Genomic DNA, 18,230 nt, shown 5'->3' on the forward strand with positions numbered 1-18,230 from the left:
AGGCCTGGCCTAGAGTCTGTGCTCAGTAATGGTCATTCTCTTCACGTCTTCATTGGGACCACCAGGTCAAGATTCCCTTACTTCCTCAGCCTCCTAGGCCTTAAAAGACCTTCTCACTCTTAGTTTTTCATAATGATGTCAGAGGCTCACTTCAGAGCCATTTCTAGGAGATCATTTCTTCCTGAGGACTTCTCCAGCACACTGCCTCTCCCCTTCTGAAGCACCTGCCTTTATGCATAGAGAGGATTAGAAGCCCCCATTCCACAAACTACAGAGCTTTCTTCAGAGCCCTGCCTAACCCAGAAAGAGAAAGCCACACAGAATGGAGGCCCCACTCTTCCCTCCCCACCCCACCACACTTTCAGGAACCAACAACAATGGCCATTGTGAGCCCACACTTGCTCTTTCTCTCTCCTCAGTGTAGGGTTGCACAGAATGTTCTGTCTTCTGCCCAGTGTCAGGAATGGCAAGGAGTGCTGCCAATCTGTTCTTGACCCAGACAGTCAGGAAATCCAGCCTCTCCTTTTTTTTTTGGACGAGCTCCAACAGTCTTTAAGGGTGGAATGCCCCTACACCAAATCAGGGAACATAAAGGCCCTGAGGAGGAAAGTGATTTGCCCAGGGTAACACAACTAGACAGCCAGAGCAGAGACAGAAATCCTAGCACCTGCCTGCTAGATCAACACATTCCCTGTCCATCTGACCCTACAGCCTCTCCTCTTCAGAAAGCAGGGGCTCTGGGCTGCTTCTCCTTCCTACTCATTTCCATCTGAATCCTCCAGAGGCAAAGACCACTCAATACCCTCTGGATACCTTTATGGGGTTTTAACAGGCCCTAGGGAGTAGAAGAAACCTGAAAGCCAGTATGACAACAATAGGACACAAAGGGCACTCCCCTCAAAGGAGGTGCTTAACTAGACCAGGGGTGTCAACCCTATACCTGAAGTATCTCCAGATCCTACCCCACTCTCCTTGCTCAGCCCAAGAACAATAGATTACTAAGGGATTGTGTCTTTCTCCCTCTCTCTCCCTCTGTCTTTCTCTCTCTCTCTCTCTCTCTCTCTCGTACACACACACAGACACACACACACATGCAGGCAAAGGAAAGGAACTAAAGGGACTCATTTCCAAATAAAATGCTGAATCTCTTCCCTGCTTTAGAGTCAGAGTAATAATAGAGATGCTTCATTTGCCAGGAGGGACAGTCATCCTAAAAGTTCAAGGTTACAATACCTCTGGCCTTCATGGTATGTCTGCTTTTCTCCTCCTCAGCCCTTCATTCTTCCCCTACCTTCTCCTCCCTTACCCTCCTCTTCCCACCTTCCATTTCCTCCTCTCCCTCTTTCTTTTGCTTCCTGCACTAACTTCTCTGGGTCACATCACTTACCATTTACAGAAGGCCACTCACTATGTAGTGAAGACAGGATATTCTGAGGTCACCCATTTCTGAGGGAACATAAAATCCCCATAACAGCCACTGTTTCTTAAGGGCTTTCTGTGCTCTTTGTGCAGGGCCCTCAACTGCATCACTTCTAAACCTCACCACACCCCTGCCAGTGGTTTATTTTATCTACATTTTCCAGATAAAAGACAGGGTCGGAGAAGCTAAGTGACTTCTCCTGAGATAATAACACTTGGGGGCGCCCAGCAGTAGTATTCGATGTAGGTCTGTGCCCCACGGCTTGTCTCAGGGACACACTCTTCATGTTGTGTTCACAGAATGCCAAGGAATAAGCCCTCCTGCCTGGTTGGTTTGCTGGCAAAGGTCCCTCTGCCTCTACCCCGTGTCTGAGCTAGGACCGCTAGGAAGAGCATGGTCCTAGATAATGGTCAGGCATGGGTGGAAGAGCCGAGGGTGGTGCTTTGAGAGGCCAGGTGGGAATATGCCTGGGTGAAGGTCCTACAAAAAAAGTTAAAGCCTTTAAAAAGTTAAAGCCTCCCTCCTTACCCACCCCTTTGTGCCCAAGGAAACCCCAGAGCCCCTCCATTCCTGAAAATCAAGAAATAGTCTTGTGGGGTTCTCCGTTTCCCCGCCCCTGGGCTATTTTCAGGCTGCCAGGCTTCTAAGGTGGCTTTGAAGCTCTTTAGCCAGGAGCAGTCTTTCATCTGCATAGACCAGACCCAGTGGGAAGCTCAGGCGATCTGCTCAGTGTTTAGCTTTGTTAGGCTCTGGGTGCCTGAACCACCAAGGGCACGTGGCTCATCTCCATGGAAATTTGGAGGCAGGAGAGGAGCCCAAGCTGACACCTGCCACGCCTTGGCAGGCCAAGTCTGAGAGAGGCCTTCCAGTTACCGCTCACCTGTCTAGACTGTGGGGACTGAACCTGGCCCCACCGCAAGGCAGAGTCCCACTTGCGTCCTTTCCTTCTGAAGACAGTAAGAGTCCCACCCCCAACCCCCTCCACTGCATGTCAAATTCTCCCTAACAGAGTGAGAAGGGATATTTCTAATTGCTCTTTGCAGAGTTTCTTCACATTCTGTAACTCTTCTGTCCTCAAAATAACTCATGAATTAGGTTTTATTATTGTGTCTCTTACGGTGAGGGCCAGGGGGAGAATTTTGCCACACACCCCCCCCTCCAGATTCCTATTTTGAAGCCCTAATCCTCTACCTCAGAATGTAATTGCATTCAGAGACAGGGCCTTTGAAGAGGTGACAAAGATGGAATGAGGCAGTTAGGGTAGCCCTGACCTAATCTGACTGGTGTCTTTGAAAAAGAGGAGATCTAGGTGCACTGAGTGACATACCAGAAATGCACGTGCTCAGAAGAGAGGCCTCAGGGGAAGCCCACCCTGCTAGCACCTTGATTGTAGCTATCCAGCCAACACAACTGGGAGAAAATAAATTTGTGTCATTTTAAGCCACCCAGCCTAATGGGATTTTGTTATGGTGGGTTTAGCAAACAGACTCAGAAAAGACAAATAACCTGCCCTATGTGGACACAGAGATTAAGGCGAAGCTGTTAGTCCCAAATTCAAGACCCTGTGCAGAGTTTCTCAGCATTTTCCTTGAACCCTGCGACTCCTTATGGTCTTTTGGAAGCCATTTATTAAGTAGTGACACATTCCTTTTTGCATTTCTAGTTAGTCAGACACATAGCCCTGCCAGGAAGAGCTTCAGTTGGGCCTTAGCTAACTAGTGTTATTACCCCGCCGAGCGGATAGGAGTCCTGCCCAAAGTGATGACCCCTAACATCTCAGTTCACCTGTGCTTCTATAGCCCAGGTAAAGGGTCAGCACCCACAGGCTTTATTATATTACACAGGTGCCCTAGGATGTGGGGCAGGCTTCCTTGCCCATGTGGCAGGATGGTTCAGAAGTTCTCTGGGTGCCATCATGTAGGATTTCAGCACGTCTGTTGGGGGTTGCTTGGCTCCCTGGGCTGGGTCATTGCAGCTCTCAGACCCAAACCCTGGAGTACTGACCGAAGAGGAGACAAGGTAGGAGTGAGGGGTTGAGGGTAGCAAGGCATCCCGTTAGGCTGAGGGTCTTCCATGCTTCCCTAGGGCACAGCAAGCCAGAAGCCTGAATCATGACACATATATCCTGAACTTCCCTTGCATTTTAAATGACTGAATTTTTATTAATGTGAACCAGCAGCCAAGATGAGAATGATCATATAAATGGTGCATTAAGAGCGAGAAGGGAAAGGCGCCTGAGTGGCTCAGTCAATTAAGTGTCCTGCTCTTGATTTTGGCTCAGGTCATGATCTCACAGTCAGATTGAGCCCTGAGTCAGGCTCTGCGCCGAGCATGCATGGAGCCTACTTGGGATTCTCTCTCTCCCTCGGTCCCTCCCCAACTCCTTCTCTCTCTCTCTCTCTCTCTCTCTCTCTCTCTCTCTCTCTCTCTCTCCTCTCTCAAAACAAGTAAACATTTAAAAGAGAGAGAGGAAGAAAGAGAGAGGCAAAACCAGACTAGGTCAGCATTACCTGTTACATGCAGATGAAATAAATTAATTCATGGAAAGCCTATTACCCAGTTCAACTGAGGCAGGTGGTTACTATTATTATTATTATTATTGTTATTAATCACTGTCTTTTTCCTCTTTCAGGTCAAACTGTCAAGGTCTTTGGCACTAAAGCATGTATCTTATTCAGTCTATTCAAACTTCTGTATGCCAAGGGCTGGGGCTAGTTGCTAGGGTTACAAAGATAAACAGGAAAACATCCTGGCTTTCAACTCTCAGTGGAGTTGGGAGAGTGATATGTTCAGAAACAGTTGCCGTTGGGTGAGATCCACTGTCTGAGCACAGGAGAAGGACGGAGCATGGTGCCTGGGGCATCCCCGGAGTGTAAACAGGAATTCTCCAGGCTGAGAGACACCTGTGCAGGGAACAGGGCCAACTAGTAAATGACCTTGCACACCGGACTAAGGAGCCAAAATACTGTCCCTTGGACTTCCAGAGTCACTGAAGGGTCTGAAAAAGGGAGTGGACAGAACAGATGTGCCCCTTAACAATGAATGCTCTAGCAGCTTTACCTGTCAGTATTGAGCTCCAACCTTTCCTCCTAACAGTGGGCCGGAATAAAGGAAAAAAAAACAAAATGGGGTTGTTGAGATCAAAGAAGTAGGAAAAGAACCAGAATGAGGGAAATACGGACCGAGCAGGTTGCCCATTTAATCTAAAGTTCACCTGGATTTCGGTCTCTTTGTGGAGGTGTGAAACTAGGAGGACCATTGAAGATTTTTTAAATGTTTTAGCCTGAATGTTAGGGTTTGGGGACACTTATACACAGCTCTAAGAGGGTAGATAAACAGATGACTGGGAGTTGTCAGTCTGAATCTGGCAGAAAGGGAAAGTGAAACTAATAGATTTTAGTGCCCACTCTAAAGTGCCAAGCACTTTAACATTCAACTCTGCCATTTAATCTCATAACCACACTTGAGGTCAGTATTATTATTCCTAACTCCTAATTTTCAAGTGAAAAAAACTCTAGATCAAAGTAGTCAGGAAGTAACTTGTTTATATTCTTTTTCACTCTAATTCCTGCATATATTTCAGGCAGTTTTATTGCCTGAGGCTCAGGTTCTCAATCTTGAGCATGCCTCAGAATCTTCCAGAGGGCTTGTTAGAACACAGACCACTGGGCATAATCCCCTGAGTTTCTGATTCAGTAGGTCTGGGGTGGGGCCCGAGGATTTGAGTTTTTTACAAGTTCCTGGGTGACACCGATGCTTCTGCTCAAAGACCACACTTTGAGAACCACCCAACAACTAACGCAGCAGTTCCCAAACTGTGTTGCCTTTTAGAATCACCTGGGAATCTTTAAAAACAAACACTGATGCCTGCCTCCCAGGCCCACACATTCTGATTTAACTGGCATAGATGCAATCAGGCCATCATTATTTGTAAAAACTCTCCAGGTAATGTTAACATGCAGCAAAGTATGAGAACTATGGGCCTAGCCTCCCTTCGCCTTGACATTAATGCTCGTCTTCTTCAGTTGCCCAGCACTGGGGCCACAGGAGGGACTATCATCTACTAGCACAGCTCAGAGCACCTCTTTCCAACCCACTGTCTCTAGAATTCCTCATGCCTCTCACCCCCTCTCCCTTTGCTTCCAGTCCTTCATCTCTTTACCTGTTCAAACTAGAACCTGTGCTACAGTAAGGATTACAACCATCTCTTATCCACTGCCAACACATTAACCCCCTTGTTCTTTCTTTGACCACATCTACTTGGGAAAGTTTGAGGAGAAGGATCTAAACCAAACTTCAGGCATGGGAGTGAAGGGAGGCTTCTCAAAGTTGAAGACACTTGAGCTGAGTTTTGATGAATGTTAGTAAAAGTGGAAGAGGGCGTTTCAGGCAGGGCCACAGCATGCATAGAGGCACAAAGGAGGGAAACAGGAGGGTTTACCTGGAGAACTACATGTTGGTGTGTATGTCTGGAACAGGTACCAGCCCACACTGTCAGGAAATCAAACTGCAGAGGCAACCTCTCACCAGATGGGGATAGGCCTGGGGCATCAAGCCAAGGATTTTACATCACACTTACAAGTATGAAGAGCAGTCAGTTGATATGTTTTTTAATGACTTTTAAATTATTACACTAATACATCCTTAGAGGAAATATGGAAAATGTAAAAAAGCATCATGTAGAAAATAACAATGACCTTTAATTATCCAGAACTCACCACTGTTAAGATTTTAGGGAAACTTGTCCTTTTCTCCTATGCACATTCTTACATAAGTGAAAGCATGCTGTGCATAGATATGTTTACATGTCACCTTCACGCTTAACATTATATGCATATTTAATGTTTTCGAGATTTTGTAAATATCTTAATGGCAGCACAAGTCTATCGTCATGGATACCATATACTTTATTTAACTATTTTCATACAGATGGCAATGGTGACGGGTGAGATTTCACTATTATAAATGATGCCACAGTGTTCATATTTGTATGAACTTAGATTCTGTCAATGATTTCTTATGATCAATACCAAAAGAGAATTTAATGAATCAACAGTATGAGAATTGTAGACTCTTATTGTCAAATTTCTTTCTGAAAAGTTTTTGCTAATTTACACTTTCATCATAGGTGTGAAAGAATGCACATTTCGTCTTCTCTTGCCAGCACTTGGTGTTGTGATCGGTTCCACTGAAGGATTTTTGGTCTGGGGATGACATGAGCAGATTTGCATTTATGGAATCACACACTGGAGGCTGAGTCAAGGAGCCAGATTGGGACTGCTATTGTTGTCCTTGTCATTCCTCCTTTGCTTCCACAGTCTCCTGTTTCCATGTTCCCATGCTCCATCTTGTTTTCCTCCTCAGAGAGTGTATATTAAGTGTTCCCTGCATCTAAGCACAAGGCTTAGTTACCAAGAGCGGAGCTGAAAGGCTCACTCTGTGGTTACAACAAACTTGTGCCCAGTCCAGTGACCCTCTGCTTACAGTTTTGTCACATATCCATATCTATGTATCCATATATCTGTATATTTATATATCTACATGTGTATAGATCTATATAGATATCTGGGCAGTAATTCCCCTTAGGTAGAAATATTTTTTTAAATTTTTCAGTGAAGTTGCCAAGTGGGTTTATTGCTAAATTAATTTCTTTCTGCATTCTGTGACCATCCAACCCTACATATGATCATCTCTGTCCCTGCAATATCTTTGCTCCTTCTCCTTCTCAGCCCAGCAAATTGCCCGGCATTCATCCTTCAAGACATGCCTTAAATATCTGTGACACCTTCCTCCCCCACTTAGCCCAGTCAGAATAGGTTACTCAGGCCTCCCTGTCCCTGTAGTTCGATTTCAACATTTTCTACACTTACCACGTTTTCTCCCTTGTGGCCAAGAGTCCTTTGAGAGTAGAACATTTTGTATTCCTGGGTTTTGTCTGGCACTCGGCTGCTACTCAGTAGCTTATGAGTGAGTGAATGAATGAATGATTGAATGAATGAATTCCTGTTTTTACTAAGATGCATGGATATTTCATCTTAAATACTAATGAGTTAAAAGTGTAAAAACAATATGGAGATGATGTGAATTGCCAAAACCACACTTTAAATCATGGGTATCAGGTAAAACAGACACCTGGTATACCAGATGTCCTGATCCTGGATTCTAAGTTCTGAACATTAATTGTTCTGTGTGCTTGGATGTTGACTTGCACTCTATTCTGCTTCATTTTAACTCCAAATTTAATTTCTGCATAAGTATCTCTGTGCTAAAGGAAGTAAAGGGAATTAAACGATGCCAAAATATCCAAAAATGTGTTCCAAAGAAAACTACCAGGGACTGTTTATAGATATCACACAAAAGAAGAGCCTCATGGTCCCATAAGTTTGGGAAACAACGTTAAATAGATTTCTTTATCTCAGAACTTCCTAGTAGGCATTGTGGGAAGTTGAAAGAAAGATCAGCCAGGCAATGGTAGAGAAACAGAAGAGCAATCAAGTCTTCCTTCAGTAGCAGACAGGAGTCATCCTAGCCTCTTTATGCTAGGGAAGATTCAGAGTACAAGTTCAAAATCAGCATGGCAAAGGGTATACCAAGATCCTAGCCCCTTACTCTGCATTTATCTCCTCAGCCTCACATGTGTGTAAGCCTCTGCCCCCCACCCACCCACCATGTGGATGAGATCAGCCTTCATTACTTCTCTTCTAGAGCCAGGAAGCAAGGTAATGTGTGGGAAGTGATAGCTGCAAGGTAATGTGTGGGAAGTGATAACAACTTAAAGCCATTCAACAGGAAAATTTGTTAAAAGACCAAGACATTGTAAAAGCTGAAACACTTGAGTCTATTAAGTCCCCTGCTTCTTAGAACATTTTGTTACCAGGGAATGTTTCAAGGAGGGAAAATATTGAACTATAACAGCACTGTCAGATACCAAAGCCTGGTACAAAGAGCAACATTTTACAAGACATCTGTCTTTCTGCCACTAGAGAAACCTCTGAAAAGTTCTGCTTCTTTTTTTCTCCTACCCCAGTATAACTCCCCCACCCTCCTCACCCCTAGACACACTCCTCTGTTTCTCTCTTCCCTCCTCCTCCTTCCTCGCCCCTCTCACATTCACAACCCATGCTGATTTTGCAGACGCTGTGTTAAAATGACACAGTAAGCTATAAGACTATCCACTGGTTATTTAATGCTCTTTGGTAAGAAGGGAACTAATTACATGGCTAAAGGTTTAGATACTTGCTGTTTATTGAATCCAAACTCCTTAAGAGGGCCTGCAGCGTTCTCCTAAACAAACAGTGCCCTTTCGTGGCTGCTTGTTCCAAGCCCACACGAGATGGAGAGTTTAAGGAGACAGTATCTCTTCACAGATATGAAAAAAGAAATAGCAGAGAAGGAGTGTGGATTGACAGAAAGATGAACGCCGTTTGCCTATCTGTTGGCAGCTAATGTCCATCAATGATAATCAGTAGGTTAGACTGTAGCAATGTTGACACATTTGTGGTCAGCTTGGTGGTTTGCTTAACTGTCTTCATTAACAAAACGTCCATCAAGGGAACGTTTTTGAACAATACCTTCTAAACAAAAACGTATAGATAAACCCAAAATCTCTTTGGCAATCTTAGCAAGCACTATTACACAGTACTAGCAGGGACCTTAGACAAAAGCCATCTATTAAATAAGCAAAAGTGTTGACTTTCTAGTTTGTGGATATTAGTAGGATGTTGGTAATTAGCTACAATCTATGAGAAAAATACCTTTGCCCTGGTAGTGAAAAGAATGGAAGCTTTTAAAGAATCTGCCTTTTTATTTTGCTTCTGTTTTAAATACACAAAAAGTTGCGTTGTAAAAGTAAGTCTTGTTCCCAACGTCAAACCTTGATCCTGCCATTGCTGTCACAAGAAATTGGGCGGGCACTGCCCAAGCGTCAGGAACCCTAAAAAAAAAATACCTCTTCCAGGTGCTGGATCAGAAGTAACTGCCACTGTGGGAGGCCACCAGTCCTATGTGACTCTGAGCCTGAGACACATATTTTCTGTCCTGCTTTTTCTACTGTGGACTCAGAGTAATTTGGTTTAGGTGAAATATTCTTTTCCTTGGCTCAGCTTAGGCACCTGGTGTCCTGAAGGAGGTCACTGATTTCCCCAAGGATGTCCAAGAAGGTTGGCTCACCACTGGCTTGCCACAGGCAGATTTGAGGCTAATTAATCATCAGTCATCACCGGCAGGGCCATGATGTTATTCAGACATTCAGAGAAAAAAACTTGAACCAGTTATGGATAAGGACTGTCATCAACATTCCTTCCTATCCTAATCCCAAACCAGTGTGTCTTTAGCTGTGCTGGGCGGGTTAAAAATCATTTCGGCAATAGCTGGTTCATCACTTAGGTTACTCCCCATTTGAAGAGGCTTCTTGAAATGCCTAACCTATTCATTGGATGCATATTAATGTTCTGAATCAAAACATCCTTTTCCACTAGAACTGGGTTTCTGGTCGTGTAAAGGTATATTTATTGACCTTTGGAGAAATTCCCTAATCAGAATGAGTATGAAAATGCTGTCTAGTGGGAGAGGAAGGAGTATTGACAGATGTGGGTTGGCCATCAAGGGAGCAGACTTTCTGACCAAAGCCATCCTGAGGAACAGAGAGACATGGATGCACTGCTTTTGCTCTTCTCACTCTGCAGACCTCAGTGACCAGCTCCTCGAAGTGGTGGGGCTGGAGGGAGCCATGGAGATGGGGCAGATCTACACGGGCCTGAAGAGTGCAGGCAGGAGGCTGGCCCAGTGCTCCTCGGTCACCATCAGGTATGCCTCCTCATTACCCAGCAGCCTCCAAGGCTTCCACCACCCTCGGGATTCTTACAACGACTAGGAAGCCAACTTTGGATTTCAGTGCAGGGAGACTGAGGGACAGAAGCTTGATAACATTTATAAAAATGTCTTTAGAGACCATTTCCCAAACTAGGTACAATGCAACCATGAGATCAACTAAAGAGTCCACCATGGCCAGTTGGCCATTCTCTTATAATGAATTGGTGAAATTCTCTAAATAGTAATGGAAGATTATGAGGCCCAGAGAACCAGAGGTCCAATTCCTTGCCTTTCTTATCTTTACAAATTAAGATGCTAGATATATGGCAGAGGGCACAATGTGATGAAAACCAGGTTCTCTGCTTGCTCTTTCTTGGATAGTGGCCTCAGAAATACTATTTCCTATATGCCTTTGTAGAGCCACACCATCCACACCAGCAAATGTCCTAATTGGCTAAGTGGGTGATGCTTCTGCAGGGTCTGGGCCCCACAGCTCAGTCATTGCGGGCTCCCGGAAGAAATGGAGTCTAAGAGAGGGGATCCTCTGTTTTAGTTACCTCTGGTTAATCAGTAAAACTCATCCGATTCTTCTCCACCTGATTATTTCAGAAGTCTTTATTCTCTTCCTTTTCCCACCCAATTTCTACAGTTCAAATCTTTTACTGGGCCTCAGGGATCTCCTGGAGAGACCACAGTAGGCAGCTTTCTCAAAGTTAGTGGACTACAGGCCCCTCTTCTCCCTAAACCTCTTGGGCGAGTGTCCTGAGCATACTTTTAGGGAAATGCTGCTCTCTGCATCCCTCAGAAAGACCCCAGAGTTACTTCTCTGACACCGCTTAGCTCTAAACTCTTTTCTTCTTGCCCTCTCTGTGTCTCCTTTCTCTTTTCTATTATTCTCCAAAGCTTTGTTTTTTTCTCTGGGCTATTGCTGTGCTGAGGCCATTTTCCACACTAACGCCCCTACTTCCTCCCCTGTCCACCCTCCATGACTCCCGCATGGAGTAGTCCAGTCTGTTAGCACATCTAAGCCATAACTGACGTAGGCCACAGAGAATCTAACATCTTAGTCCCAGAGGAATCAAAAAGCTATGTATAAGAGGGAGGACCTTTTCATCATTTTCAGTAGACCTATTTCTAGCAGGAACACAGTGGGTGAGCCAGGATCCTGGGCATTTCCCAGACACACTCCTCAGCCCGAAGAACCAAAATGTCATACCTCTCATGGTTCGTTGTATTATTAGGTTTATTATTATTTTTATTATTAAGTGTTCTCAGAATCAGTGAGAGAATCTACATCAAAATATACCCCATGTCCCTCATTTTGTAATTTCAAAAACAGGGCAGATGCCACACCCAGGTGAGAGCTTCCTGGCCAGTGGGTAGCAACTGTTGCCTGCTGGCCCAGACCAGGGGCTTCTGAAAGAACTTGCCTTTCCTCCTCGAGGTGAGGTAGTATGAATCCATAACTCCTCCAGAGAAGGAAGTCAGAAGACCTCCTCTCTTTCCTTTTAAGAATCCATATGCCAGAGAAGCTTGCCCCAAGCAAGAAAGCAACACGGTCTTTTCTCTTCCCACGGGGACAGTATTCCTGATGACCCCATTTCCCAGCTAAGCCAGGTTCCTAGTCCATGCAAGCACAGAGCGCACTGCTGTTCAAGACATACAAGAGAGAATGGTTAGGAGCAAGGTCAAGGCAAGACACACTCAGACCTGAGCTGTACCTTGTATAGGTTGGAGACGTTACCTCACTGACATGATGCAACTTCTCACTCAACATAGAAACCAGGCCCTTTCCCATTTCATAACCTTTCCTACTTTGCTGTGGAGGTTCTGGCACAATCTGCAGGCCCTCCGGCTGGTTGTTGACTGAGGGTCTACTCAGCAGTGGTGCCGCCATACTTGTTGGCCACTGTTTCCCAGACTTCTGTCGACTTCACTGCTCACCCACGACAGTGTTTCTCAAACTAGGGTCTGAGCCCCAAAGCAGCAGAATCGCCCACAATGCTTATTAAAATGCAGGCCCCTGAGCCTGACCCCAGACATGCCTAGTCGGAATTCCTGAAGTAGACTCAGAAATCTGTTTTTAACCAGCCCTCTAGCAGAGTCCCAGGTGGGCAGATAAGGTCTACCCACATCTGTTTCCTTTGTAGGGACCACCCTAATTCTTCACCTCCAGAAGAGTCAAAGCTCACTGTGTTCTCTTGGTTCTCGGTTTTCCAGGACAAACAAGCTGCTGCCAATGCAAGTGGATGGAGAGCCCTGGATGCAGCCACCTTGCATAGTGAGTTCTGCTAATCTTTGAACTAGGGGTGAGAAGTGTTATCTTGGGCCCCTTTGGGGCACCAACAGTACGAAATTGCTCAGTCTTCAGAGTTGCAGGGGTTTTGAGAGATTACTTAGTACAGCCTGTCTTCCACTTTATTCATCTACCCATTCACATACCTGCTAAGCCTTTAGGGAACATCCCAAACAATTAAAAACAGAGTGAGACAAAAGCCTATCTCCAAAGAGCTCACCCTTGTAGTTGGTGAATTCTAAGACTTCATCTGCTGTATCCTTGAGTCCCCTATGTGTCCTTGCAATGACAGAGAACTTGCCTTCCCACCCCAAGAGGAGACATGCTTTGTGGATGAACAAGTGTAATTGCTACAAAGGGTTTCCTTGTGTAGAAGCCAAATCTGTGCCCTTGTGTTGGAACTTGCGCCCAGCCACTGTGCCCACTAGAGGCCCTTGGGAGAAGATTCCCACAGTGCACACACTGCCCTACAGGGACATCTACCTGAAAACCCCGCCGCAAGCAGAGACAGCGAGTTCTCAGCACCTAGCACTGCACCTGGTTCGTAACAGCCGCACAATAATATTCATTTAACAGTGAGTCAGGGGCTGAACAAATGAGCAAATAAAAGGACCATTCCCATTCCCTGACTTATCAGACCTCCATTAGCCCTCCATTCATTTAGCACCACCACAGGGGCCATGCGTCCTTCCTTCTTAGCTAAAAACCCAGCTACAAACTCGACGGTAAAGGGAAACCGCTGTCCTGATGTTCAGGGCCAGGCCATTCACTGGGATATTACATTAATATCACCTTCAAATACTATTGTGAACGTGCCAACCTCAAGAGACAAAACCAGTGTTTCTTAGCTCCCTCACTTGTAGAGTATTCAGACATCTCAAAAACCTGCTATTCTAAGCCTTCAAAACATCTAGTTTTCTTCTACTAGAGAAAGGGTTTGCATGAGATTTCTACCAGGCCTGAATTGTAGATGTGTTTCCATTGCTCTTTCTTCCATGTGACTTCTACAGATTATAAAACTGGCCCCTGGAGACAGACTCTAGAGATGGCAACTTCTATAAAAGGGTATCAAAAGGAGACATTTTTCTGCAAAACCTTACCTCAGTCTTCTGGCTTCTATGAAGACTAAGAAAAAGATGAAAACACACTACAGCAAAAACTAATAATAGCTTGCCACTTTGTTAGAATTAGAAAGGATGGAGGAAATTTCTACTACTTATAATTTTGATGGAGCTAAATTGAGAAAAATCTATCCAAACTCCTCTTGTCTTCTAAAAAAAGGCTGGAAGAAATCAAACCCCCTCCCACCTCGCTCAGCAATATCTGAAAACTGGACTGCCATTTCTCTTCCCGTAAGCACTTGTTTTTGAAATAGCCAGATGCTTCCCTTGCCCCCACCCCCACCCTCTCTCCATGCCACCCTTCAGAGATTTCAACTCACTGTGAAAAACGTTGTGACCCAATGGTCTTAAGGTGTACAGTCCATGGACATGCACATGTAAAGATTTATCCATCTGCTCAGGCTGCCATCACAAAATACCACAGACTGGCAGCTTCAATGACAGAAATATATTGTCTCATGGTTCTGGAGCTGGAAGTCTAAGACCAAGGTCCTGGCCAGGTTGCTTTCTGGTGTGGCTTTCCTTCCTTCCTTGCAGACAGCTGCCTTCTTGCTATGTCCTCACATGGCTTTTTCTCTGTGTGTGCACAGTCCTGGTGTCCCTTTTTCGTATTATAAGGATTCCAGAGCACCTGGGTGCTCAATCGGTTGAGCAGTCAACTCTGCTCAGGTCAAGATCCCCAGGTCGTGAGATCGAGCCCCATGTGGGACTCCACACTGAGCATGAAGCCTGCTTAAGATTCTCTCTCTCGCTCTCCTCCCTCTGCCCTTCTCCCCCACTCACACCCTCTCTTTCTCTGAAAAAAAAAAAAAAGGACATTATATCTTCTGACTTTATCCTTTATCAAGCATAAAAAAATAAAAGTAAGAAATTATATTTATAAATTACAGTAAAACCTTGGATTGTAATTAACTTGTTCTGTGAGTGTTCTGCAAGACGAACAAACATTTCTAACAAATTTTAACTTGATAAACGAGCGATGTCTTGCAATACAAGTGGTGCATGACGCTGAATATCACACGATCACAAAGGAGCCAGTGGTTCTTGAAATTCACTTTGATATATAAGTGCTTTGGATTATAAGCATGTTTCCAGAACAAATTATGCTCGCAAACCAAGGTTTTATCTGTATATTATTTTTAGGCAAACTAACCTTCCAACATGCCAAAAGCATGAAGTGGAATAAAGAAAGTCACGTTTTATTTGATAAGAGGTACACTCATTTCTGAGACGCAATAGTCAGAAGATTTTAAGTACATAATAACAGAATCAAAATATATACTGTGACAAACAGTATGAATGTATATTCTGAGAAAAATATACAAATAAGAAGTTGACAGAGAGATAACTATTGAGAGTCTTTAAAATATTTGTTTCTGGGGCACCTGGGTGGCTCAGTCGTTTAAGCATCCGACTTCGGCTCAGGTCATGATCTCACAGTTCATGGCTTCAAGCCCTGCGTCGGGCTCTGTGCTGACAGCTGTCTTCAGATTCTGTGTCTCCCTCTCTCTCTGACCCTCCCCTGCTCATGCTGTCTCTCTCTCTCCCTCTAAAATAAATAAAAATAGTAAAAAAATTTTTTTTAATTAAAAAAAATTAAAATATTTGTTTCTACTTGACATTTGAGGCCAAAAAACAAAAATAAACAAATGTCATGACTCTTGGATGAAAGATAAACAAAGTAAATATCTCATTTTCTCCCCCAGGACCCAGAGAATATTTACTAAAGTAGATCATAAATTAGTTTACAAAGAAAAATATCTGTAAAATCCAGAGGGAAAGGCATAAATCTTATTTTATTTGACCACAAGGCAACAAAACCAGAAATTAGTAATAGAAGCAAAATAATTAGTAATTAGCAAGCAAAATCAAGTCACTCAGAGATTTTTTTTTTAATTCTCCTAAAGAATAATAGATTCAAAAGGAGGTCAAAACCACCATTATAGTCTGTTTCAAAAATAATAAAAATCAGAAGGTTCTATTCAAAAGTTGTAGAATGTAGCCTGAACTATATTTAGAAGTAAATTCAGAGTGTCATATACTTCCATCATGTAAAAAGGAAAGACATGTAATGAATAATTACAATATTAGAAGAATAGTAAAACAAAATGAAGAGAAGCAGAAGGAAGAAAATAATAAAGATAAAAGTAGAAATGACATAATTAAAAAGCAGGAAAATTGAGAACTAGTTATTTAAACATATCAAATATTTGGAAACCTGATTTTAAAAAGAGGAAAAACAGAGATCAGAGATATTAAAATATAAAATTATATAAAATATAAATGTGATGGTTCCTTTTAATTATAAGACATAATATGACAAATGTAATATATAATCATCTTGATTCTACAAAACATGAACGTCTCATGAAAATTCTAGGTAACCACTAATGAAAGAGAAAATATCTTCAAAGAATTACATCCAAAATGACCTTAAAACATTGTTTTACTGGTGAGTTCTTCCATACTATTAGGAAATAAATATTTGTGTAAACTGTTCCATAGTGCAAACAAAATAGAAAGTCACCCAATCCATTCTATGAAATTAGGACACATACAAAAACTGAACAAAAGTTTTTATTTTTTTTTTCAGTTTTTTTTTCAGTTTTTTAATGTTTATTTATTTTTGAGAGAGACAGAGACAGAGTGCGAGCAGGGGAGTGGCAGGGAGAGAGGGAGACACAGAATCTGAAACAGCTCCAGGCTCCGAGCTGTCAGCACAGCTGACAAAGGGCTCGAACACACCAACTGTGAAATCATAACCTTAGCTAAAGTCAGACGCTCAACCAACTGAGCCACCCAAGCGCCCCAAAATTTTGATTTTTAAAGAAAAAAACCCTTAGAAAACTAAAACCAAAAAAAATCCCTCAAAATAATAAAAAATATTTATCTTAAACCAATCACAAACATTTTACTTAGTAAGACACTAGAGAAATTCTCATCAAAATGCTGGACAAGATATGTGTGCTAATATTGTTTGGAAGTTTTTGTCAACACAATATAAATGACACAGAAAAATAATGTAACTATTTGGAAAAGAGTCAAAACTCTCATTATTTGCAGATAATATGCTCATTCCTATGATAATATGAGTATGATAATATGCAGATAGTATAGAAAGGTAATAGAATCAACAGAAAACCTCAAAGATTAAATTATTTCAACGAAGCAGTAAGGAAAGATAGACAGAATGTTAATAACTTATATATATTCCAGCAATAACTAATCCCATGAATAGAATAGAAAAATTAAAATATAATAGCAACAACCAAAAACAAAATATTAAATTGTGAAAAAAGATGAATACTACTAAGACTTAACTAATATAAAGAATATATACTTGAATTTAAAAGCATCTTGTGTTTCCAAACAGGGATCCCAAACAAGATCCGTGCAATTATTTTTTTAACTTGACCAAAAAATGCCATAGCTAAGGTGTTTTATGAAATAGCTGTCACAAAGGACTTCTCACAAAGTATTAAAATGTGTGCCAGAGCCACAACAATTGGCATGATAGTAGATAGATATGTCAATAGTGCCAAAAAGCCCTAAGAAACCCAGTACACATAAAATCTATTACAAAAAAGAAAGGAAGATCATCATTTAATTGGAAAGGAATGGACTGTATAACATAATGGTATCCGAGAAGTTCCTGTTTGGGAAAATGTCATTATATACTGAAACTTCTCACCTCAAACTATACTCCAAAAACAAAATCAGAAAATCTCCAATTAAAAAGTATGACTACCTATGGGGGACATAGATGATTTTAATCACACTGTGAGCATAGATTTTCTAAGGCAAAAGTGACACATTTGACTATTAACAAATTTAAAATTATACAAGTCAAGAATCAATGTAGAAATTTTATTATTTTTCATTTTTATTTTAGAGAGAGAGAGCATGCAGTGAGGAGAGGGACAAAGAGAGAATCTCAACAGGCTCCACACTCAGTGCAGAGCCCCACACAGGGCTCAGTCCCACAACCCTGGGACCATGACCTCCCCGAGCTGAAATCAAGAGTCAGACACTCAACGAACTAAGCTACCCGGGCGCCCCTTCGTGTAGAAATGTTAAAGGCTAAGGACAAGATATTTTTTAAATGGCTATCTCAGTGAGCAGATGAATTTCCAGACTGTCTAAAGAGCTCTTAAAAACCAGGAGAAAATGCTAACAATGCAATAGTGAACAGGCAGCTCACAGAAGTAATAGCAGGGGCTAACCAAGCTGTGAAATAATATTTAGTATCATAAGAAAAAAGGAGGAAAGAATTTCACCTTGAAATAGTGAGAAAACCATGCCATGTTTCACTTGTCAAAGGAGCACAATTTGTTTTTCTTTTTAAGATAATATTCATTGCTATAGAGATGTGGTATGGCCAGCATGCTCAAGGCATAAGATAAAGAGTACAAACCGCAAAGCATTCTGGAAAACATTTGGTCCAGTTCATTTCCTTTGACCCTTTTTTTTTCCCAATTATTCTTTTAGGAATTTGTTTTAAGTAAAATAAAGGTTATCAGTAAAAAAAGGAAGGAAGGAAGGAAGGAAGGAAGGAAGGAAGGAAGGAAGGAAGGAAGGAAGG

At 42.6% G+C, this 18,230-nt stretch overlaps 1 protein-coding gene across 3 annotated transcripts in view; it reads left to right on the top strand.

Moving 5' to 3' along the window:
* The window catches only part of DGKG (diacylglycerol kinase gamma), a 210,241-nt gene that overhangs the window by 174,754 nt on the left and 17,257 nt on the right, over window positions 1-18,230 (top strand). For all 3 annotated transcript variants that reach the window (XM_029939689.1, XM_029939690.1, XM_029939692.1), the window contains 2 exons: window positions 10,105-10,225; window positions 12,452-12,512. In XM_029939689.1, the coding sequence (XP_029795549.1) occupies window positions 10,105-10,225; window positions 12,452-12,512 (182 nt within the window). The remainder of the gene's footprint in view (window positions 1-10,104; window positions 10,226-12,451; window positions 12,513-18,230) is intronic.

Source organism: Suricata suricatta, chromosome 5 (assembly GCF_006229205.1).
Source record: "Suricata suricatta isolate VVHF042 chromosome 5, meerkat_22Aug2017_6uvM2_HiC, whole genome shotgun sequence".
Classification (NCBI taxonomy): domain Eukaryota; kingdom Metazoa; phylum Chordata; class Mammalia; order Carnivora; family Herpestidae; genus Suricata; species Suricata suricatta.